This window comes from Perna viridis, chromosome 1, assembly GCF_037379345.1.
Source record: "Perna viridis isolate PV_CMFRI_1.1 ecotype Kerala chromosome 1, ASM3737934v1, whole genome shotgun sequence".
Lineage (NCBI taxonomy): Eukaryota > Metazoa > Mollusca > Bivalvia > Mytilida > Mytilidae > Perna > Perna viridis.
Genome location: NC_142445.1, coordinates 56194378 through 56220567, shown reverse-complemented (window position 1 = coordinate 56220567; position 26190 = coordinate 56194378). Strand labels below are relative to the sequence as shown.

General features: G+C 33.5%; 1 protein-coding gene across 7 annotated transcripts; it reads right to left on the bottom strand.

The window, feature by feature from the left end:
- Positions 1-7028: 7028 nt before the first annotated feature.
- LOC148629484 (uncharacterized) lies at positions 7029-24765 on the bottom strand. Of its 7 annotated transcripts, none has more exons than XM_088552040.1 (3): positions 24447-24594; positions 22493-22592; positions 7029-8391 (listed from the first exon to the last, which is right to left on the bottom strand). In XM_088552040.1, exon 3 carries the CDS (start codon positions 8330-8332, stop codon positions 7505-7507), a length of 828 nt encoding a protein of 275 aa, XP_088408166.1. In that variant the 5' UTR covers positions 8333-8391; positions 22493-22592; positions 24447-24594; the 3' UTR covers positions 7029-7504. The 7 variants fall into 7 exon arrangements, 6 of the variants coding, with proteins under 6 accessions (XP_088408166.1, XP_088408193.1, XP_088408155.1 ...); XR_015916431.1 differs by lacking the exon at positions 7029-8391 and adding an exon at positions 14031-14170 and having other exon boundaries at positions 24447-24765; XM_088552067.1 differs by lacking the exons at positions 22493-22592; positions 24447-24594 and adding an exon at positions 9779-9797.
- Positions 24766-26190: the final 1425 nt, after the last annotated feature.

Here is a 26190-nt window from a genome sequence, read left to right as displayed (position 1 = left end):
GTAAAACAGACAATCACAAAAAGGAACATAGAGTAACTAAAATAATACATACACAATAACAAAAGTAAATGAGCAACTCGGACTTGTATTTTAAATCAATGAGAGCCTTTATCGCCCTTCTCTAGTTGTCAACTTATTATAATAAATTCAGAATACAATAGCAGTTAAACTTCTATTCCCATACTCAGTTAAAATCCCGACACAAAAACATTATACATCGTTGTTACCCCCAGAAAGACGATACACCAAGATACATATATGTAGTTTTTTTGTCAATATAAAATTGCACTTTTATAAAGCGATTTTATATGTAGGTTATTGAACGATTTGGTTTGCTTTGGCCGCTGACAGATTCTATCGATAATGACATTAAAAACTAAGCATGCTTCTTGAAAAGTAGCGCGTGGTAGTTTCACTTTGACTTTTGTTTTATGCTTCCAATTTTTTTTTAATTTTTACTTTATTAAATAACCTTTCGTTTTTTGTTGCTTAGAAATACCTGATATTTATAATACTATAAGTTCACATACCCTTTTTCCTTTTACCCGTACATTCATTCTTAAGTTTTATCAAATCAGGAAGTATTTAGGGAATTGTTCCTTCCAAGTTAAACATCGGAAAGAAACCTTTCAACACAGTAGTTTGTGCATTGAACTTTTTGTTCTGCTTCCATATATCAAAACTGATACATCGGTAACTTCTAAAAGTAAAACAAAAGATGGTTAATATCCTTGGAACGTCTAGGAATCCAGTACATAGACTGTCGTTCACATAGTCAAGATATATGTGTACTGGACTCCTTAACTCCACAAGAATCCATATAAACAATGCTACATAGCCAGATATGGAAAGTGTACCTTCAAACCTCATTCAAAACTTCTACTTTCTCACCAGAGGGTCTCCAGTCCTACCACTACTTCCGTGGTGGTATTAATTCAATGTGGATCCAGAAAAATTCAAAAGACCTTCTGGAAACCCTCAATTCAAGATTATTATCGGAATACAATAGCATTTAAACCTATGATTTTCCAACAATTTATACTTCTATTCCCATACTCAGTTATAATCCCGACTCAAAACATAATACATCGTTGTTACTCCAAAAAAGACGGTACACCTAGATACAAATATGTTGTTTTTGGTAGGACGTTGAGTTTTCATACAAACGTTGTAGGTGTCACATTCGACTGAACTGGAACTAGTTATGAAAGCCGAAATGTTGCTATTAAAAAGTGGCATTATCAAAGGCAATATAGATATTATTATGTTTAAAATGGTTGTTTTTTTTTTAGAATTACAGTCATAAATCTTTGAAAGATGTCATTAATTGTGGAGAGAAAGCACTATTCGACCACAAGAATGGCCATTTTCATATGTGTACGGGTATCATAAAGAAATGGTTAATTCCGATTTCACCTATATATCTGAGTTGTATTTTGATAAAAAAAACTTTTCTGGAAAGAGCAGAATTTGTTGCAGATGGCGTCATGACATAATGATAAGGTCAACGCGTACAACCATATAAAAAATGTCTCCCCTTTGATGCGGACATTGCAAAAATGGAAAGAAACAGATTTAAAGAAAAAATGTTAGACATTTTTTTTAAGTAATACGAACCGCTTTTGAATCGGGACTTTTATTAACTATATTCACAGTTTATTACATATCCCCAATGAAATTTTATATTAAATGTTCAATCTGTCTTTTTGTTAAAAACTTTTTTGTCCGCATTTCAATTATGTCACAAATCTAATTTTTGTCGACGTTGGCCATTGGCTATTTTCTTGCTTACGTTTATAAAAATGTAACAAAAAATAGTATTTTTATCAAAGTACATTCGCGCCTGAAGGACTGTATAAATAATCAAAATATCACGTTTATTTGAAAAAAAGGTATTGAGGTTTTTTTAGTAAAATACGCACGTGTATTTTGATGTCACGTTGTCTTTTTTACGACGTTTTCTACACGTTGCGTGCTACCCGGTATTTATCAAAATCATTTTTGTTAACTTTTAGTGAACCAATAACTATGAAATTTTGAATTGTACATATATAAATGCTGCAGATAGTATACTCAAGAAATAATGGTACTTGGTTGAACATGTATCTAAGCGCAGCATTTTGTCTGTGTCTAACCAAATTTGTATATTTTATTTATTCACGCGTACATCATGCAAAATTCGAAGGAATTGTTCAAAAAGGCAATTTAAATGGCGTTGAGTCAATTAGTTAATATATTAAAATGTATCCATCATCCTCATTGACATTATCTTTTCACTTTTTTCTTTGACTCAGCAAATGAGTTATATATGTATTTAAAAAAAAAGAGTCTTCACAAAAATGTCACAAAGTGCAGATTTGACGTTTCTAAACAACGTTCTGTTTAGCGACATCACAGCTCCTTTAACATCAATTAAAAAAAAAACATGAAAAAAAGGTATTGAAAAGTTACGATATTAGATTAAATTAACACGACTGTGGATGTAATAAATAAAAAAAAATTACAATTTAAGCGAATCTGATAACATGATGAAAGACACATTTAAAAGAAAACAGGAAAAAGAAAGCCCCTCCCCTGCTCGCACTCCTCTCTTGTCTTTTCGTATGCAATGATGTCCTGGTGAAATCGAAATCAGCGCGCCTGCATCAAAGCAGTTTGAAATGTGTTGACACGCGGTCGTATATTCAATTGTGAAGTATTGTTAAATTAACATATTTCCTGATCTCTTTAATCTCAGTTTCCGCTATACAGATGATGCATTATCGTTAAATGATCCTATTTTCGGGGATTTGATACAAAGCATCTACTACAAAGAACTTGAGATAAAGGATACTACAGACGCTGTGAAGTCAGCCTCATATCTTGGAGCCTACACTACGCAGACTTTTTGTACCGCGCTAGATGAGTTCTTACAATTAGGCTTCTGGAACAGGGTTATATTGCTACAAGATTTAAGTCATCACTACAGAAGTTTTATGATCGTCATCATGAACTCGTGGACCGTTACGGTATATCCATCTGCACCATGAAAATTGATTAGTTGAACGTATCATATTTTCCTTTCCTCGTTCGTCTACTTCGAACTTGACTTTTTATGGGCATCTCAGCGGGTGTTTCTAGAAAAGAAGAGGACGCTTACTCTGCCGTTGCATCTGGTCTATGCTCCCCTGGAGTCCGAGTTGCTCATTTACTTTTGTTACTTTGTATGTATTATTTTGGTTATTCTATGTTCTTTGTTGTGTTTGTCTGTTTTCTATTCTGGTACGAGAACCGATTTTCCACTTTACTCTTGTCAAACATAAGCAACGAAGCCCAATGTGGTAGCATCCTAAATGACTAAACTGACAACATAAAATAAACAGTAATCACATGAAAGGCATAGATGAATTAGAAGTCATTATATATCAAAATAGAAGACGAACTTGTTAGGGTCTGTGGCGATCTGTGGCAAAGGTGCGATAGAAATAATCACTAGTAAACTGTTCAATCACATTCAGTATTCATATATTGCCCAATATTCTAAAACCTCGCTAGAATCGATACATTTAAACAATGAATTGTACATAGAATTGTGAAATAAATCTCAACTATTTGGTAAAAAGAAGCAAGCAATAAGGAAACTGATTAAAAAGCATTTTGCTTAGGTCATGTTATGACATAGACTTATAAGTGTCCAAATTGAAAAGACCGAGGTAGATACAAAACCGCGTTGTATTTTTTTTAATTTTTATAAATGTGGCATTTAAAAAATCCCAACAATGTTAATATTGTCAAATTTGCCAAAGCAAATATTTGGTCGTCCCCTCCGTGGGACTCGAACTTGTACCGCTGTGACATCAATGGAACACCGCCTGCACAAAGTCCAGAGCCCTGGACTACTCGGCCAGCTAGGCTATCTAAAAAATAGTTTTCGCTAGCTGGGTCATTCAACATCGCCTGCACAAAGTCCAGCGCCAGCGAAAGTTATATTTTATATAGCCTAGCTTGCTGAGTGGTCTAGGGCGCTGGACTTTGTGTAGGCGGTGTTACCATAGATGTCACAGCGGTACGAGTTCGAGTCTCGCGGGGGGAACAACAAAAGTTGCTTAAAGCAATATTGACAGTTCTAACATCGTTGCGAATTTTTCAGATCCTTCTATGCTTAAATTATCTTCCTTGTATCAATTTGATCCGATGGAGAAGTGTAGCGAATAGAGTCGTCACATTCTTTAGACATTTGTATAATATTGATTTGTTGTGACATGTATCGTTAATTGATACTCAATCCTACATAACAACACCTAGACGAGCTGTCCTGTACTACCATACATCGTGTACTAAGTTACAACCCTAGATTAATCCTATGAGAAGGATTGACTGAGCCAGTGAAATCTATATTTTATATAGCCTAGCTGGCCGAGTGATTCTGGGCGCTGGACTTCGTGTAGGCGGTATTGCCATAGATGTCACAGCGGTACGAGTTCGAGTGCCGCGGAGGGGACGACGGTTCTAAAGTCGTTGTTTGGAACTGTCAAATTTGCAAATTGTTCATCCTTACCTCCGCGGGACTCGAACTCGTACTGTTGTGACATCTATGGCAACACCTCCTGCACAAAGTCCAGCGCCATAGACATTATATATTATATAAGCCGTTATAAAAATGTTACAAATTTGACAGTATGTCGTTTTTGTTTTTTGTTTTTTGTTTTTTGTTTTGTACTGTATATTTATAAGAGAATCTACATACACAAATCAGACATCATGTCAACACACGGCACAAACCCCAGGATATCAAACATGGCCAAAACGTGTAATTAAGAAACAAAGACGATATATATACACAAATCAGACATGTCAAAACACAATTACATACAAAAAACTGAAGACAAGAAATAAAATAAAACACTTCCAATAATAACTAAAAAAAACCCAAACAAACAAGCAAACAAACAAAACACAAACAAAATAACAGAAAACAAAACAAAAATAAAAACAAATCATGGGAAGATAAACATGTCCTGCTCGCCCAGCGAAACCCGTCTCATTGCTAGTGTGTAACGCTGGTAAGTGTCAAGTTCGGTAGGCTAAAAAAACGACATGACGTGAAATCTAACTATAGACCTTGTGTCACATCTGTAGTGAACTTTTCAACATAGGCTGAACATACCCCTGATTTAGACGCTTATTAAACAGTATCCTTGTTCTATAAATAAAGTCCGTGTACAAATAACAAGCATGGTAATAACGGATATTGTAAATTGTTAACTCCACAGGCTGAGGTGCTGGTGTGTTAATAGAAAAAAGTCAAAATCATTTTGTTTACCTTAAAGTTTTGATTTAAATCGTCTTATATAATCTGTGCAATAATTTTCGTAAAAGCATCCTTTATGAATATATCATGAGCAGTTTAAATTGTCGTGGAGTGACGTTAAAGTTTATGAAACGAATTTGTTTGCTTAATTTCAAAATTCAGTACATTTAGTTTTTAGGGGTAGAGACTAGACAGGGAAAACAGACACACACAACAAATAACATGAAATAACTAAAATATTACGTACAAAGAAGCAAATGTAAATGAGCAACTCGTATACTCCACTAAAAACTGGGATCTCGACTAGTTGCACGGGTAGGACACGCGACTTTAAACCCTCTTTTACCATTTTTGTTATTTCGGTTCCACGTTTTTTTTGGTCATTTTATCAGTTTACCGCACTCGTTCTAAAAACAAGATCTTTTTGACGTAACTATATATTGTACCAGTAGATAAAGTATATATTTGTCTATGGGTATAGCAATATTTTCAAGTACACGAAATCAATAGTACATTATGTTTTTTTTTTTATATTTTAGACTGTTTAGATTTAGATCATCTGTTTTCTGGATGGTTTGTTGCCTCCTTTGGTCATTATTAAGGTAAGTGTCCTTGGTTAAGGTATGTCATAATCGAGATGTGTAGTGTTAATTCCCTTTGTTTAATTGTTTGTTTTATGGTAGTAAGCTTTTAAACTAATCCATTTGTTTTGCAATTTTCGATGTGGTCATCAGTCACCGTCCTTCAATCGTGAGGATTAACGGATTATCATGAGATTAACTCATCGACCAACACCGTCATTCTGTGGGGTGACGAGGACTGACTGACCATAAAACCGTGATAAGCAGTAAACAAGATTACAATATCAACAACATACTTCAATGAAGCAAGTTGACATGAGAAACAGGAGTGCCTACAACTACGATCTACAATTGCGACATGCAGCATATAAATAAGTACACAAAACCTGTATTGTATGGGATAACATGTCAATCATGCGTATCCAGCTATTTATTATACTTGTTCATCAACACCAAATATTCTCTTATTTGGAGAATTGGAAAGCATAAGAAATTTGAAGGGAAAATTTGTCTGGTTGCATTACAAACTACAAAATGAGAAAAAAAAAATACAGTACTATTAAAACTGTACTATTGAAATCTGTTGCAAAAATGACTAATTTGTCATAGCCAGCAAATAGCCGAGCCAACACAACGGAATATCTACTACTAATTAAACTTTAGTTAAGGTAATTAGTGAGAATAATTTCTTGACTAGAGTACCAATAATGACAGTTTTTTTTAAAAGTTTGTGAATGTCTATTTATTAAAGCTTGTAATAACAATACAAAAAGGCGAATTACAAAATTCGTTATGGTGAAATATTTATCTGAACAAATTACAATAGACACGAACGAGTCTGTGACAAATTCTTTACAAAACTATTATGCAATTTTAATCTAAACACTTAAACACTGATATGAGTAAAATATCCCATGACAAGAAATCATTTTAAAAAGAAAGAACTATGAATTAATGAACGAAGTCTCAAAGAATGAACTAAAATCAACTATAAAAGCAATTTTCCTTTATCAACATCCACTAAATGGCTAGATCCTAGGTCCAATAAAATCTATAGCACAAGTAGTGAATTTTATTTATACAACACTTACTAATCAGAAAGAAATTTGAATAAGAGAACATGCTATTTATGCAGAAGAAGAACAAACGCTTTAGAATGAAATAATACCAGTGCATTTATTATGATAATATTTTCCGAAAAAGAAATGGGTAAATTAATTGACACAAAAGGTTCATGAAAAAAAAAGAAATTATAAAAAAATATAATCACATATAAATCAAGGAATGAAATAATGAAATGGCAATGCAACGCACAACGCTGCCAAAAGCTTGTTTTTTTAAACCTATTCTGCAATATTTGAATTTAAAGTCATCTACTACATTAAAAAGAAAGTGGGGTGACAGAACAGATCACGTTGAGGTATATCGAGTATCATCAAATAGTAGGAACAAAACGTTATTCTGATAGTTAAGATAAATGGTTTCACAACGAACGTAAGAGAGTCAATTCTGAAAAATATAATGTCTAGCACCACTTAATTATATGTGTACATGTACATCATGTGCTGGTGTGTTTCGATAATTTTGATGACATTAAAAAAAATTGCTGAATTTAGATTATGTGTGCCAGCTCTTAATAGCTGCTATCTGAACGAGCACTAGGTCGCGCGGTTAAATTTCCTCTGTCACCATTCAGATATCTGTCAATTTCAGCCAATCCCATACGACACACTTCAATCGGAGGACGGATAAGTGGATTTCCTTCAAGAAGTGAAGAAATATAACGCCAGTCCCAATCAACATTTTTCAATTGTCCAAAATTTTTTGGTAATGATTTCAGCAGATTGTTTCCGAGCCAGAGACACCGTAGCTCTGTCATTTTACACAAGCTGTCGGGAAGTTTCTGAAGTCGATTGAAACAAAGAAGTAAAGTATGCAACCCTTTCATTTTACAAATCTGTGTTGGAAGTTCCTCAAGAAGGTTATCACACATGTCAAGAAATTCTAAATTTTCCAGTTCACAAAGTTCGCTGGGGAACTCTTCAAACTCATTGTTAGACAGATGTAAACTCCTAAGGTTTGTCATGTTTTTAAATCCTGAGGGTAGAGAAGACAAATGGTTGTTGCTGAGAGCAAGTCTTTCTAGACCTACTAGCAGTGTTACTTCCGGTGCAAGAGTCTCCATCTCATTCGTATCAAGAATCAACACTTTCAGATTTACCAGTTTACCAATACCTGGAGGTAGTTCGACTAGCTTAAAGTCAAGGCATGCCTCTCTCTCGGGGCTAAGTTCAAGCACTTCTAATTCCAAAATATTAAAAACTGACCTGGGTAGTTCATGGAGGTCCCTGCCTCTAATTTTCAACTTTTTCAACCCAAAGTAAACCGGATCCTCAGTTTCTATAAGTCTACGGAGAGCGCGAGCGTCATTTTGATGTCTTGGTGTAACTATGTAAGCCATAATTGATAAAGAAGGCTACAGGTCCTACATTACATAACACAAATCCAAATCAATAGATCCTACAAAGATATCAATGATAACGATTTTTAAAAAAATGACAAGTATAATACCAATTATTATAATCGACTATACTTATTAAGTACTTGCTCTCTTTATTAAAATATGACAATCAATAATCATATTTACCCAAAGGTACAAGTCTGCAGTGCCTACTTCGAGTGTAAGTCCACATCTGAATTACACCTGTGAAAACCTACTGTTTTTATTTCATGTGACATTCCTACGTGGGTTTGTAGGATTTAAATCTTGTTTTTGTGTAAACGTATCAATATCGCGTTAATATTTTCCTAAAATAAATTAAACAACAGGGTTACCGATAATGAAAAATAACCTTAAGTCTTATATATGAATAAGAAAAGTATGCATCCTTTGATCCATTTCATTTATGAAAGTGATAAATTGTAATAGAATGTTTTCATTGTATGTGTTACATTAGTCATGGCATACTCCATTTCAATAGTATCTCGCATGTTTGATAAAATTTTACAGAAATTACATGCTGTTATTTTGATATAAAAATCAAAAATTCATTTATTATAAAATGTGTCAGTTTTAGTGAAATTGTGATTTCTAAACCCAGACTTAAGGGGAAATTGATACTTTTAAAACATCATTATGATATTGCAGTGCAATGAGGTTGTGCCTGTCTAAAAATGGTTAAACAAATAACTACATTCTACGATCCTCACCTGAAAACAAGTAAAAATACTTATCAACTGGGTGCTTCAGACATCCCATAATATTCTACTTTATAATAGTTATGATAAATCTGAAACGTAATGCTCTGGAGTATAACCCACATCTGATATTTCCAGTAATTATTAACTTACCGGTTTCTGTTAGTATCCCGGACAACTGTAGAACATTGAAACTCAATACTAGCAGTTACTATTACTTTCAAATTAAACATGAAAAGTGAAATGCCGTGTAAAATCAATAAAATGCCATGTTTTCGTGCGCTAATTGTAATTAGGATGTCACAAATCCCACAGCAATGAGAACTAAAATCAATTAAATTTTACAATTTTCATGTTTTGTCTCATTTAAGTCACTGCTGACACTAGATAATTGGAATCCATTTCGCAGGTATTGATTTTATCTGATATGAATACTCTGTAAAGTAATTTCCCGAAGTAAAATTCAGCCACTATACTTACTGAAATTCAGGATGAAAATAAACATATTCAATTGCTCGTAGTTTCCTGGATGCGAATTATAAACATACTTTGTAACACCAAATGATCGTTATCTCACCGCTGCTTTTAGATATCTTTCCTTGTTGTGAAAATCGACTAATGGCAGACTTATCTTTAGTCTAATATAGACGTAAATGGAAACAATGGGAGCAAATAAAAATGAATAACTGATTTTAAAACCAAAACTTACGCTTTTTGGTATAAAACCTTTAGTTTACAGGAGATACATATGAGTGAGTGTCACGTTCAGTAGCTACCTTCCCTACACTACATTTATGTTTAGTCATGTAAGAAAATGAGAGGTTTAATTTGCCACAATTTCAATAGAAATAAAATTATCATTTATTGGCCATGGTACATAAACTGATACATTAAATAAAATTTCGAATTAAATTCACCATTAATTTGACAATATATTTACCAAAATTAACTTTTTAACCCTCATCTTAGTGATATCCAATACTATTAAATTATCAAAGTGGAACATTTAAGACTAATTATAGTGTTATTGATTGAGCATATTTGATATGACAAATATGATTTGAATTATTAATGCAGAAATGTATGTAGACAAACTTCAAACGTTGTTAAGTTTGCTGTTTTCATCATGCTAGAAATGTTAATGTTCCTAAACAATTTAGAAACCCATTACTGATTTCAGTCACTATCTATTATTCAGATACTACTCAATTGGCTAGATGCATTAATGCACCGTTTGCTGGATTCAGGCTCCGTAAAAAAAACTAGGAGCATCAGTGCCAATACAGAAACAACCACTAGTTTCAGGCTTAAAATCTCTAATAGCTTCTAACCGGTAGACAATGTAAAATAGCACAGTTTAAGCCATAACAAGAACTGATATCATATACCACCAAGTATTAAGAACTCCTACCAAATAAACCAGACGTGTTAGTGTACCAAGTCAATATATAAACAGCTTAAAGCACTAATAGGGGTAGTATACTAAAATAAGCTAAAATCATCCGCTGATTCCAGAAGTCACCAAGCATTAGAAACTGGGTGTGTACTGCATCAAGCTGATATACAAACAACTGCTGTTTATAGACGACACCACATACTTAAAGCACTAACAGGGGTAGAACATCGAAACACTAGATTCATCTACTGATTTCAGAAGCCAACACGCATTAAGATCTCCTGAAGAAAGTGGGTAAGTGTATCAAGCCAAAATGAAAACATTGTTTCAAAACGACAACAACTTAGAGCACCATCCCATTAAACCAGGATGGTAAGTGTTCCAAGCTCATTTAGAAGAATAAATTGATTTTACTCACCACAAACAATAGGGGATCCATTGTAGCTATCTGATATACAAATGACCGCTGTTCTAAACACTTAAATAAAAGTACTTGTCGGGTTGATAAACATAGTCAATCAAGAAACGTACTATGATTTCAGACGCCACCAAGCTTTAGAACAGTTTCTATTCATCAAACCAGGTTCGTTATCTCGAAGAAATCCATAATTTCAAACGCCACTCACTAGGCATTAAAAGCTTCTACCGAGCCAAAATGAAAACAGTCACTGTTTTAAGATAACACCAATACTTAAAACACTAGTCGGAGTATCATACCTACTCAATCTAGAAAACTATGATGAATTCAAAAGCCACCAAGCATTAAAGAGAATGGTTATTTAGAAGCAAACTATGATTTCAGACGCCACTAAGCATTTAGTGTCTATGTATTGAACCTGGTGGATTACTGTACCAAGCCAATATATAAAAAATAACCACACACACACGCACACCGATTTCAGATGCCATCGAATGATATGACTATCTACCCGTTGGTATATTGCACCAATCTAGAAAAACTGGGTATTGGCAAAAAATAATCCAAAGGATAAAAATTTGACAATTCATAGACACAAAAATAGAAGTATATAGCCTAAAGGTGAAAATAGGAAACAAAGTAGCACACTAAAAATAAATCATGTCTTGCTTTGCCACAAGTTACATTGCAAAAGAGTAAAATCAAGTGTTTGTTTGTTAATCTAATAAAACGGGAAATAATTTTGGGATTTAGAAATAAACGTATAACAACATTCGTTTGCATTGCAACGGGTCATAGTTTTCCTTTCCTCGTTTGTCTACCCCGGACTTGACTTTTTATTAGCAACTCGGCGGGTGTTTCTAAAAAAGCAGAGGACGCTTACCCTACCGGTGCACCTGGTCCATGCTCCCAGTTGTTAGTGGAGTCCGAGTTGCTCATTTACTTTTGTTACTTTGTATGTATGATTTTAGTTACTTTATGTTCTGTGTTGTGTATGTCTGTTTTCCATGTCTGGTCTTTGTCCCTGGATTACATTCTTTTGATTACCGCTATAACCTTGGTTCCCTTGATTATTCTTAATATCTTGTTTGGTGTCTTAAATCAACAAAATCTAGGATGGTTGAGCCGAGGATTGCTTAATTTTATCTTTATTTTCCGTTTCTAAAGTATTAAAATACAAGGCGCAATATCCGCTTAAATCGGGTTAAAATCAATTTTCCTTATTTTGGTGCTATTACCAAGCGATGTTCTTTGACCGTATTAAGCTTTGCCTTGTTAAATAAACAATACAACTATGATATAATCAATGAACATCAAACGCAGTCTTTACGGTAATTTACACAGTGAATTTTAAAGGGAGCAATGGTTTTACAATTAAAAAAGTACAGATACAAAGAGAAGACTTGGTTAGGACGTAATCGAAAAATATTAATTGTTTCTTCATAAACGAGGAAAGCTAGTAGTATTCAAGGCATTTTATCTGTCTTAAATCTTGTCGCTATAAAGATTATTACGTGTAACTGAACGAATTCATCACAGTAAACTACAGACTACGAAATCAAACGAAAGAGGAAACAAAACATAAACTCTGTGACGATTACGATCGATGAGTTCATAACATAAATAAACAACATTTATCAAAGTATTTCTTCCTATCTACTGGACACATGAACCTAATCAGACAACGAAAGAATCGAGAACTGCTCACCCGTCTGCAACCACCGAATTCACCCCTGAAATTTTGCGGGGTTCTGGCTGTTTGCTTCTGTGTCTATTTTAATTTTTGATCTTTTTAGTATGCACTTGTCAGTTTATATATCCTCGAACGCGTTTTTTCTCCATGAATCTACCCTATTTGATATCCCCCGTTTTCAATTATTCATCTGCATTTTCGAATGTGTAGTTTTGCCATTCACGCAGGTGTAGTTTTCAAGCAACAATGACTTTTTGACTGTACAGAACTTTTGAGAGGAGACCGAAGAAGTAAATCTTTCAAATGTTGAATCGAAAAATTGCTAAAAAAACATTTTCCAATAAAATCTTTTTATCTTTTGTTTTTGTGTTGTAATTATAGGGTAATATCAAAATTACCGACCTGGTAAACTCTAGGTAGTAGTCGAAAGTAATAGTAAAAAGGAAAGTCCGTATAACAAATGGCAATACGTCAGGGTAAAAACTGGAAAATTGGAAACCACCACAAGTAACACGTTCCGTGTTATTTGCATTTATTTGTCTTGTCCTTGAGAAGTAAATCAATTATTGGAATCTATATTTTATACCAAGATAAATGAAGTTTTAATGACATTCTAAAATGGTGTTTATTCTTTGTTAAAACAAGTATGAAACTATAGTTAAAGTTCTTTGATCTACAATGAAAGGTTATACTAATGAAAACATCAGTGATGAGGCTACAAAGGATTAAAAGGAATTTAATATTTCAATTCATAGCCAGACAAATAAGACTGGAAATGTTTTCGTTATCACCGTTATTGTGTTTATTTCCTAATGATATAGAAAAGACCAGAAAGTTATTTTTTGGGGGGATGGGTGATGGGGACACTTCGCTATGCATACCTGTCCTTTCTTCTTACAAGGTTAATCTAATTTGTCCATATTCCAAGTCTAACAATTCAATGTTTACTAAGAATACCAGACGAATCATTCAAAGCTTACCTTATTAAGCTTATTGATATTATTAAATTAGCCTACTTTTTGTTATGTGTGTATTCTATATGTGGTTGGTTAAGTCACAAAATTATAAATCATATAAATACTAGTATTGTAAATGTCAGAATGTTGTACACGTACTTTAATGAACAACCTCTCATCAGCAACATTATAACCCAAATACTTAGGAAGTTCAAGATTCAAACTTAAATTATACGCAAACCAAAAATATTGAAATAAGAAGCCAAACTCGTTGCAAAGTATATATGTTTCTGTATTTAGATTTAAGATTTTTTGCCTTGTATCAGCAAATAAATTGCATCATTGCATTATATATATTTCAATTTAATAAAAAGTTTACATTTCCATTCTGTGTTTTTAAGTAAATATCATCTGATAAGGGAACGGATTACTTTTCAAAAGAAAGAAAGTAACAATTGTTAGGAACAAATGGGAAATCATACCTTTAATCATGAGCAAATGGTTGGTTCAATCAAGGAAACAAACAAATAATTAAATTCAAAAAACGTCTGTTTAAATCAATATCTTCATTAACAAACTTTTAAAAACCGTTGTTCTTTTTTCCACATCCGTATTCCGCTTACATAAGAACATTGTAGCTACAAAAAAAATCAATGGGTATTTAATGCAACATTATAGGATATTTACAACAATATAAACGTATCAAAGTGCAAACCAGGAAAAGATTAGGAAAATGACGTAAAAAGTAAAAAAAAAAAAAGATGCACTAGTTTTTTTAGAATAAGCTAAATAAAATATTTGCAGGTATTTTGTTTAACTCTACTACTCCAGAGTTTGGACTACTTATATGTCCAAACAGATTTTACTCAAGAGCAAAATCATAGTTTCTAGGCATTGCATGGCATGGAACAAATATGATTTCAGGTACAGCGTATTTTAACAAAATTGAGAGAGCAAATAACCACGTCTGCGGAAAATTGGATGTTTTCTACAATTAGTACGCAGAATTTACATTGAACCCGGGCGTCGCTCACACTTAATACAATAACCGACTTTGTGTAAGACTTCGTTGGACATAATACATATTGGCAACGCACAAATAGTAAAAAGTTGCTATTCTTGACCGTTTAAACATGATATACATAAATCATTTGCCTTCGTGGTAATGCTAAACAACGTTTGTCAACCTTATGTTGTAACAACACTTGTAAGAGTTAAGCTCTACAATAAAAACTTTACGAGGAGAACAATCTTTACTTGGCATCAAACCAATTCCAGGTTTGCACAAATATGGTTCAGGTTAACGACCTTCAGCATCAAGAAGACTTACTTCACTTTGTTTATCAAGAGATTTTATGTTCAATGATCAAGACATGGGATTAATAAACACTTTTTACATTGCTTTCAGAAATACTTAACCACAAATAGTAGCATGCTATGAATGCATTAAATAGATTATTAGATAATATAATATGAAGAACAAAACAATAACAAAACTTTCTATATTACTAATACTATAATGTATGTAATTCCAATGGCAATGGGGAACATAAAGTGAAGCTTGAATGTATCCATGTCTTATGCTTAATCGACAAAATATAAGTAAGCTTTTTTTTTCATTCAGGCACCACCCATCCCACTGGAGCGGCCCGATTTTACTTCGATTTTTCAATAGCTCTAGACGTTAATTCCTGAGTGTATCATTTATTCGTCATTTGATTATCAACGGTATGTTCCTTTCGTCAGGCATTTTGGTATCTTTATCTGTTTTATAAAAATCATAAGTATACCATGTTTTTTTTTCATTAGAGAAGTCCTTCCTTAATTGCAATTTAATCGTAATGTACAACTTTAAAGGAAACCATTAAGCATACGGAACACGTTGAACTTCAAGATTCACCCTATTTTTATGCCTTACTATGGTTTTCATTTGGTATGATTTGATTAATTGTTTATATTAAAATGTTATTCATTCAAGGGTGCGTAATACATGCCTATATTTCATGATTGCAGAATGAAGTCATTTTTAGTAGGGCACACATCCGCAAATGCAACTAATTGAATTAGTTTGAAAGTCGTTCAATTTAGAAGGGAAAAATGATAACGCACCAATATCAAATCTTGAAGTCGATCAAAGGGGTGATCGTTTAATGTTTTGTGTTGTTAGCGATCGTATAATATGCCTAGTGTTCCAATGATATCGCAATGATTAGTTTCCGTTTGTTTTTGCTACTTCTAAACAACAAGAACACGAAAGTGGTAAATATTTTACTTGTTTGGTCCCCATGACGTTTTTTTGATTGATATGCATTCTTATTAGAGTTGACATTTTTACTCAAAATGTTATGATTTATGTTATCACTTTATATACGTTTACATATTTGATTCACTTTTAAAACCAATATAATAAATTGTATATAACTAAGTTTGTTGCCATAGTTTAAAGAATACTATGAAAAATGAAACAAATATTAATTATTAATTTTAAAATTTGAAATTTATCTTTCTATTGGCATAAATGTCTGAAACAAGGGTCTTTGGCTTATATCAAAAACAATATGAAATTAAAAACATTCATTTGTTTATGTATATACATACACGAAATCCATTCACATTCTATCTAGTACCGAGTACAGGAATGGTTTTAACTGGTATTCAATATTTTTATCATTAAATAAATGCATGGAAGTGACAATAAATGTCACGATGACCTGTACCATCCATTGGAGCGTGGATCGGTTTACAAGAATCCGGAATCAGAAATTCACAAAGCTGTGTCGAAATAAAACATTTGTTGTAAGATGAAAGTTGAAACGGAATCAAAATAAAAATATTGGCCCAAGAACTGACGTTTATAAAAATGACTTTAATCCTGAGGTTACAGGACACCACTATAGACTCGTGTATTAAAAAAAAAAACGTGTAGCACAACATTTGCTATATTTAATTATTTCAGACAGAAACATAAAACACGTTTACATATTCAGGGTATTTTGGAGTTCCCGTCTTAATTAATGTGATTAATGCTTCTTTGTATAGCATGAGAGTGTCAAAGTTTGAAAGGACTGTTTTTATTGTTTTGGTGGTTACATTAGGTAGATTCAACTATAACGATGCTTGTATAATGCATAAAAACGGTATTGAGAAAATATTTTTAATTATTTTCGAAGGATTATGCGCTTTTATTCTAAATATACCCATCAAATTGTTTTTATATATATTATATGTAGGAACATCAATTCAGGTTTTCTCTTAGATGTTTAACACAGCTTTATTTCTTAACTGGATGCCCCGCATTGAAACTAAATTAGTTTGACATTGATGTGTGAGATGAAATTTAAATTTTAAATTTTCAGCAGGCTTTCTTAATACATCAACAATGTCAGTTTTATTATCGGGGAGTTTTATAGGCCTACATATTGAAGATATCCCGTTGCAATAATTGAAAACAAATTATATAAGAAAAAATAATAAAAGACTGGTGAATATAGGGATAATTCAAGATACACGATAAGATCTCTAACCGCGCGTAAAACTTCAGCTGTTGACGACTCGCAAGTTAGCAGTTTATCTGATCGGTTAAATATCAAAGTGACATTAGTCCGCATTGATAAAGACATGAATTCTTTAAAAGGTGACTACATTCAAGAAATTGAATATCTCAATAAACCTGTTTCTGATTTGCGAAGCAAAAATAAATAAATAATTACATAGCATAGTAGAAATGAACAACGAACGGTTCAAAACGTTTCAAATCAACTCTCTTTTCTAAGAACAAATAACAGTGACTTGATCAACAAAAGTTATCAGTTAACCACTGCATAAAAAACAACCGCAACGTCATGTAACTCCTACAAACTTGATCTAGAAAAGTATATAAGTGACAATGAAGCGCTAAAACTCAAGGTGCCTGAATTCGAAAACAATAATGCACAACTAACGTGCAAAGTGAGTTGCGAAAAAGATTATCCAATACTGAAAAAGAGTTAAAAACACTCGATAATTTAACTAAATCGTATGCTGACATGTTAATACTCTATCTCACGTACTAGAAAACTGTGAGCAAATCAAAAAAGCTCTTCGATTGTAGAAACAAGTATGCCTCCTCATAAATACAAATTGCTTAAAAACATTTCTGACGAAGACTACCCAACAAATCAATGAAACCAAGCTAATCTAATACTGAAATGATTGATAAAAAGAACCTAATATCTGCTTAAAAGTTGCACTCAGTCAGTCGCAGAATATTCTAAATATGATAATCGCCATAGCAATGGAAGACACGAACCGATGGAAACCTACACGACAGCTAAAATAGCTGGTCACTTTCCAACATCGATTTGCAATCCAACAAAGTCTGATGATTTCCGGGGATTTACCAGAAAAAAATAAACGACGACGAGTGTGCCGATTTTACATAGGTTGTAATAATATACAGTCCTCTCCAGAATTGTCTATGCGTTGTTATCTGGAGAAAAGAGGTATTCAAGTAACTCATCTTCAACGTCGGCAGGGAAAACAGGCTTACCACTTCAGCTCAGTTGAACTTCTATGCACAATGTGAGGAGGTAATTCGTGATCCGGCATTTTGGCCAGATGGAATATAAATGGAGGACCGGGTACCATGGTCTGTGTTCTTATCGGAGAAAAACGTAAACTAACAATAATTATCAGAATCTCTAGTTGTAATTGCCGTAGTGTCATGACCGCCACACCATATTTACTAGATTTATTAAAAGCCTACCACTTTGATTTATTATGCTTGTCAGAACATTGGTTTAGAAACTGTCAATTTCGGTTCTTAAATAATCCTTATAGTGATTATTTTGCAGTCGGAAAAGGTGTCGACGAACTTTGTCCCGAAAAATATACCTGCAGCTACCGAGGATAGTTGCTATTCTGGTATTAAAAACCCTTTCCCCGTATGTTTCAGAAACTGAAATAGACAGTGATAGAATTTGTTTCATCGAATTGAAATAGCCGAATTTACCAAGTACTTTTTCCTATCGGTATACCTACCTGCTGCTACGCAGCCATTCACTGCATTCTCAAACGAACTTGAATACTTAATGGACATCTATACGACATACTCTTGTTATAGAACTGTATTCATACTTGGTTATTTCAGCTGCAAAATAGCAGGACCGCCTTACTCATTTGTTCCAGATCGGCGTAGTGAAATGTTTGATGGATACTAGTCGTAGTATATCATTACGTACTCAAAACTTCGCAAAAGTGTCTGTTTGCACTTTCCAGTCGTGTGTAGATGGACCTAAAACTGCATGCTATTGATCATATTGTGACGTGTAATGAAAACCGCAAGCTTGTCGATTCAGTAATAATTCCGCGTGACAATCTTTTTAATGTCTCTGACCACAAACCTATATCTTGTTCTTTACAAATGAACAACATCGTAACCGTTAGAGACGAGGTATTAGAAAACTCGATATTCCACAAAGTTTCATGGGAAAATGCGAGACAGAGAGGACATTGCCAAGCGCATGGAAGATTCCGTTGATGCAGACCATATATATATGGTTAGTTCTGAAAAGTGGACGGAAACGACAAAGTGTTTGCCGTGAATTACACATAAATGAGAAATAGTGCGAGTCTGATGATGATTTGTAACGGACGGACTGAACACTTTGAAATCATAAATTTGACTGCAAGTCAATGGATCCATCGACCAGGAAATCTATCGAAAAAGATATAGAACAGATTAGACAAATTCAGTCGAATAACAGCGCTCCTATCTGCCGATTCGATGACTTTGAAATAAACAACATTTGTCAGCGTTTACAGCAGAACAAATTTTCTGGTCTCGATAAGATATCTTACGAACACATAACATATGATGGAAAATCTCTGCAGAAACATCTGTGTACTTTATTCAATTTGATAATACAGTTTCTTTAGATTGGGAAACAAGTGTTATGGTTCCATTATTTTAAGGCGGAAATAAGGACAAGTCACTAGCTGAATTGCAAAATATTCGAGAAAGCCCTAATAGACCGTTTCCCACATCCGACTCAAATGGCATATCAGAAATCTTTATCAGGTATCCATGCTTCATTTAACCTTCAAAAGACCATCCGTCATTACATTGAGAGGAAAAGTGCCGTCATTATTGTGGTTTTATTACACAGTGTGAAAGCTTTCGACACGGTTTGGCACGACGCACTATTATATAAACTTTATATATATGGGGTTGTTGGTAAAATGTGGCTTCTCAAAGACGAAATGTATAAGAACATGCACGGTTGTGTGTTTCTCGACAACAAAATCTCTCGATGGTTTAGTGTATAACGTGGTGTGCGACAAGTTGGTGTCCTATCTGCCTTGTTTTACGTAGTCTACATTAATTAACGATCTCCTGTGCGCGATTGACTGATTGATTATTGGGGTTTAACGCCCGAGCAGCAATATTTCATCTATATTCAGGCGATCGCGTGATTGACAGTTCTTAACTTGGATGTGTTCTCATGGACATTCGTGTTGGAAGCTCCGTACAAGCAGATGACATTGCTTTGATGTCAACTTCCGAAAAAGCAATGCAATCAATGATAAACATTTGTCAAACATACAGTAAAACGTGGGCTTTTCGCTTTTTACCACCCAAAAGCAATATCCTCGTTTACTCCATCAAGACACGCCTCGTTTACTCCATCAAGACACGAACTTAACCATTGTCTCATACAGTGATCATATACCTAATGTGAAAGCTGCAAGTTCTACTCGACTTTAGGTTCAGATCAATGGACCAAACAACAAAAGCATGTAGACTACTACGTTCAACCGCTATGAATTCTGGATGCCATGCATCTATGTACAATCCGGTGACATGTTTCATATCATACTTCATATATATTACAGTTAAGCACTTTACGGATGTGAACTTTGGAATACACGGTCTCAAACCGAGCTATTAATGCTAGAAAGAACTCACTGTTTAATCTGAAAAAGTCTACAAGGTCTCCCACCACACACTCAAATGTAGACAAATGTACTAGTCTTTTAGGATGGGATACCTCGGAAAGTATCATAGACAAGTGCAAACTTTTATTATTTGACATACTTTGTAGACTTCAACCTAGTGAATTACAGAAGCGAATTATGATTACTAGACATATTTGTGTGTCTGATCCCTGACATCTACCGAATCGCCCTGAAATACAGGTTAGCAAACTATATAGTAGACTTTGCAAACTCTGATACTTTCTGGTCCAAAAGACAGTGGTCAATTATTGTTAATAACCATATCTACAGCACTGAACAAACGCTGTAGTATGTAAGGGTTTCGTCGGATCCGGACTTAAGTATGTCCATCAAAATACACCCTACGATTAAACTACACAGAGCATGGACCGTTCTCAAGCAGTTTCCTGAACTTCTTGACAATGTGAAATATGCAATAGACCTTTGTTGTATGGTGAGACTAGAACCGTATCAATTGCTCTGCAATAAGTGTGGAACATTTTTTCATAACCTGATTGAACATACCAGTGTCATGTAATTGCGTTAGCAACATAAGAGACGATTTATGGAGGGATATCATCAATATCAATCCTATCCAGTTTAGTGTATTCTTACATAATCTTTCTTCGCTTGACTTTGCGTGCACAATACTTTCATGCAACACCTCATTTAAACTCGAAAGTGATGAGCTGGACTTTTTTTCTAAACTATTTTTACTACACGTCTTTAAAATATATAAGAGATCGAGTAACTTTCCCTTCATTTTATTTTTTTGTTTTGTTTTGTTTTTGTTTGTTTTTGTTTTTGTTCAACTACATTAAATTTGTTTTACCTTGCTTCGTGCATTATAAATTTGTCACTATACTCTCTTGTAAAGGGAAAAAATAGAGATACTCATGTATATATTCACGGTATGTGTAGTCAGTTACTATATAATTTGTGATCAATGTGTCTTTGTATAACATTAGAATGTCAAAGTTACTGTGAAGGACTATTTTTATTGTTTTCGTGGTTACAGTAAGCAGATTCAAGTACTATAATGCTTGTATAATACATCAAAACGATATTGTGAACATTTTTTAAAATTAATTTTAAAGGATTATGCGTTTTCATTCAACAATGAACGGTTTAGTGGTTATATTCTGAAGAAGTTGAGATTGTAAATATTACTGTCACCCTAGACTCATCACATTGTTTTTAAAGTTTAACATGTATTATTTATAGGAACAAGTTTTCTCTTAGATGTTTCATAAAACTTTATTTCTTAACTGGATGCATCGCATTGAAACTAAATTAGTTTGACACTGACATGTGAGATGCAATTTAAATTTTCAGTAGGCTTTCTTCATATATCAACAATGTCAGTTTTATTATCGGGGAGTTTTATAGGTCTACATATTGAAGATATCCCGTTGCAATAATTGAAAACAAATTATATTAGGAAAACTACAGAAGAGTGGTGAATATACAGATGATTTTTTAAGATACACGATAAACCGCGCGTAAAACTTCAGCTGTTGACGACTCGCAAGTTAGCAAGCAGTTCATCTGTTGGGTTGAATATCATAGCGACATTAGTCCGAATGGATAAAGACATAAATTCTTTAAAAGGTGACTACATTCAAGCAACTGAACATCTCAATAAATCTGTTTCTGATTTGCGATTACATAGCATAGTAGAAAGATCCAAACGAACGTTTCAAAAACTTTCAATATCCTATTGCATTAATTTAAAACAAATTGTACAAGGAAAAATATAAAAGTATGTGATGAACGACATAGAATATCGAATAAAGAGTTTCTTCTATTGATAATGTGTATTGGCCTTGCGAATAAGGGCCTTGAGAATAAAAGGATTCAAATATTTGGCTCAACACAAAGATAAGAATTGTCTACCTTTAGAACAACTAAAGAAAACTGTCACATTAGTTATAATATACAGAATATTAACATTTTTCAGATAATCGGATATAGATATACTCTACCTGTGCTTTAAACACATTTTAGCTCACCTGGCCAAGGCCATGTGAGCTATTTCCATCACTTGGTGTCCGTCGTCGTCGTAAACAATTTTCTCCTCTGAAACTACAGAAAGGATTTGAATTAGACTTTGCAGGATTATTCTTTAGGTTAATCTGCACAGAGTGTATGCTTTGAATTTTGATCTGTAGAGAAAAACATGGCCTACGTTACTAAACAAGAGGCTCAAGACAGCCTGAATTGGGTTAACCATTTGCTTATTTGAAAAAAAAAAACTTGAGGAATGATACAAGCTAAGTTAAAATGAACAGAATTGTCAAATGCAGGAAATGCACCAGAATTTTACTAAAGGCAACAATTTTTGAATTATTTAAAAAAAAACTGTCTTCCGACCTAAATGTTCCGTTTTAAGTATAGGCAGCCATATCTGATCACGGATTAAAAATCGCAAGTCATTCCGAGCACAATATGCTAGTTTCACTAAATGGTCCTGATAGGTTTTAGAGAACAAGAATTTCAAAGTTGTACATATGGAATTTTTTTTTTAAAGAATTGTTTAAGGAGCCGTAACTCCTACATCAGTGGAAGAATTGTTTTGAAAATTTCGGCATTGGTCGGTTTCATCATACTGAACAATATTGTTCCTACAAAAATAATTTTGCTAAGGCAACGGTTTTTGAGTTATTTGCAAAAACTGTCATCTGATCCCTATGTCCTATTTTTAGTAACGGCGGTCATGTTTTTTTTTCTAAAGGATTAAAAATCCCAACGGTCATTTTATGTGGGTTAGAATAGAATTCTGTACAGTGGTTTTAGAGAAGAACATTTTCAAAATCGCACATGCGAAAAATGCCAAAAAAACTGTTTCAGAGGCCATCAGTTGAAAAATCGTTTTGAAAATTTCGACATTGGTCCGTCTTATGATGCTGAACAATAATACCCTATGCCAGAATTTTGCTAAAGGCAACAGTTTTTTGAGATATTTGCAAAAGAATGCCTTTAGACTCATATGTTCTATTTTTAGTATGACGGGCATGTTTTTTCACGGATCATAAATCCCAGCGGCCATTTTGAGCACAATACTCAAAGGAACACTCATGCCAAGTTTACATTCTGTCGGTCAAAGGAGAATATTTTTGAAACTTTGTCCATGACAACGACGATGGACGTTAAGTGATAGCATAAGCTCACTTGACTTTTGACCAGGTGAGATAAAAAAAGAGGAGTCAAACAACATCTCAAAACGCATAAGGTTAAGAAAAATTCTGGCGAGTTAGAAGTGTTCAGCATGATGCGAGCTCCATGTGTATTGATTTTTTTGAAAATCAACAGATGTTTGGGTTAATGCCTTTGAAATCTTCTCTGAAACTACTATTCAGAAATTTGGAAAGGTTGTTTCTTAGGTATTATGCACAAACTGATTGTTTACATGTTTTGAAACGTCGGAAAACAGGGTCGCTGTTACTAAACATAGAACATAGGGGTCAATATATAATTTTTTGCTAAAATAACTCAAATACCGTTGAATTTAGCAAAAAGCTCATATAGGTAATATATTTCACTATCAAAAGACGGACCTAGGCCAAAATTTTTAAAAATAACTCGTCGCCCAACGTAGGAGTTATGGCCCATGAAACAGATTTTTTTGTCGTTTTTCACGTGTGCAACTTTGAAAATCTCCTCTGTAATCATGCTACAAAATTTAATGAAAGTTGAATAATTGTTTTAAGATATCTTGTACAAATTGGGCGTTTAAAATTTTTCAATGGACGAAAAACTTGGCTGTCGTTGCTAAAAATAGAAACAAGAGTCAAAATGATTTTTTGCTATTTTTTTCCTCAAGTATAGAGGAATGAAGAAGCTGAAAGCTACTCATAAGATAAACGTGATAGTCTGAGTTGGCTGTCAGTATTGGAAAAAAAATTAAGGCATTTATTTTCCCGCTAATTTTATACTTGCTTTTGATAAACATGGTCTCCTGGGTTGAATGGTGCCGATGAAAATGTTGTATAGCCATTGTTTAACTTCATTTCATGTTCTTTTTCAGCAAATGAATACTGTCAAGTCATCCATGCAAGGTTGCGTATGGACAGCAGTTCTTTGAATGCGCATTTATTTACGTGAAACCTTATAGATAACCCACACTGTACACGCGGTCAAACGACAGCACATTATCTACTTCATTGTAGTAAGTATGCAGCCATTTGAGAAACGAATCTCATTTCTCTTGATCTTCCTATCCCATTAACATCCAAAATCTTGCTTCATGGCTCAGATACTCTAACTGTAGACCAAAACATACAGCTTTTTACAAATGTGCAAAAGCATGTAATAGACAGTAAAAGACTTGTGAACACATAAATACAAACATTGTATCTATGATGCATTTCAATCTTCTGGTTTTTTTTTCATATATCATATTCTATTAAAAGCATACTTTTCAACAAAAAAAACTTGTGAAAGTAAATTCAATACGTCCATGTTTAAAGGAGACGGACTTTGTAAAAGCTCTGCTTGTGTCCGAATCCTTGCCATATAATTATTGTATTGATTGTATAATTATTGTAATGGTATTATTTTTTCCAGAGGTTCTAAAAGCACTTTGAAATCATTTCCAATATTTTACAGTGCCTTATATATTTAGCTGAACTTACAGTTTTCATCATATATGCTCTTTTTCGGCATTTTTTACACAAATGATAACAAGCAGGATATCTTTACTTACTTAGTAAATAGGACATGGTTTGCCAGGTGAGCGATTCAGGCTATTCAAGAGCCCCATCTTATAAGATATCATAGATAATTCTTGAACTTTTGATAGTTTAAAGTTCATCAGTAAAGATAGGTTGACAAGTTTTGTCTATAAATGGACGGGTAAAGCATCAATGAGAAATATGACATTTAGGAAACTGTCTTTATAGTAACACTTAAGACAAGCAGTGTCTTAAACATTATCTAAACTTGAATTACTGAGATAATTTATAGCATACAACTTTACAGTAAAGCTGTAAGGACTACTCTCTGGTTCTCTAACTTCTTGTCTTTCCTTTTTTATATAGTAGTTAGTTATCTATTTTATTAACATGATATCTATAGTCTTGGCATGCGGGCGGTCGTGTTATCAAAGCTATCCTAAGACCCACTTTTAGTACATAATTGAGATAGTTTTTTGTCTCAGTAAGTATGTCTGAATCATCAAAACAAACGCCTTTATGGAATAATTTCATTCATTTCTTTGCTTTTAATTTGTATACATTTTTAAAACTATTACAATATAACATCTTCTTAATTACAATTACAATTTTACACATTCTTATTATGACAATATTTTTTTTTTAAAATGATATTATATGTATTTAAGATATATACGCGTATTTACTGTTTCACAAAGAGAGAAAATAAAGAATATTTAACGAAAATCCAAGCGATAATCAAAAGAATATATATGATTATATAGCCGATTCAAGGGTGACACACGTGCCAAATTACTTCTTTCCAAAGATGTCAGGTCAATTTGACAGATATTCCAATAATACCTTGTGGAAGTTGTTAGTTTATAATGAGCTATAAGGATTACTTCACAAAAAAATGCGTACACGAAGGTTTAACATAAAAATGGCTATTGAGGCCGCACTCATGTTATTGACCGATGTTTCCTGGTTGTCTGGGTTTCACACAGTTTACAAAGTTATGAAAGCAGTGA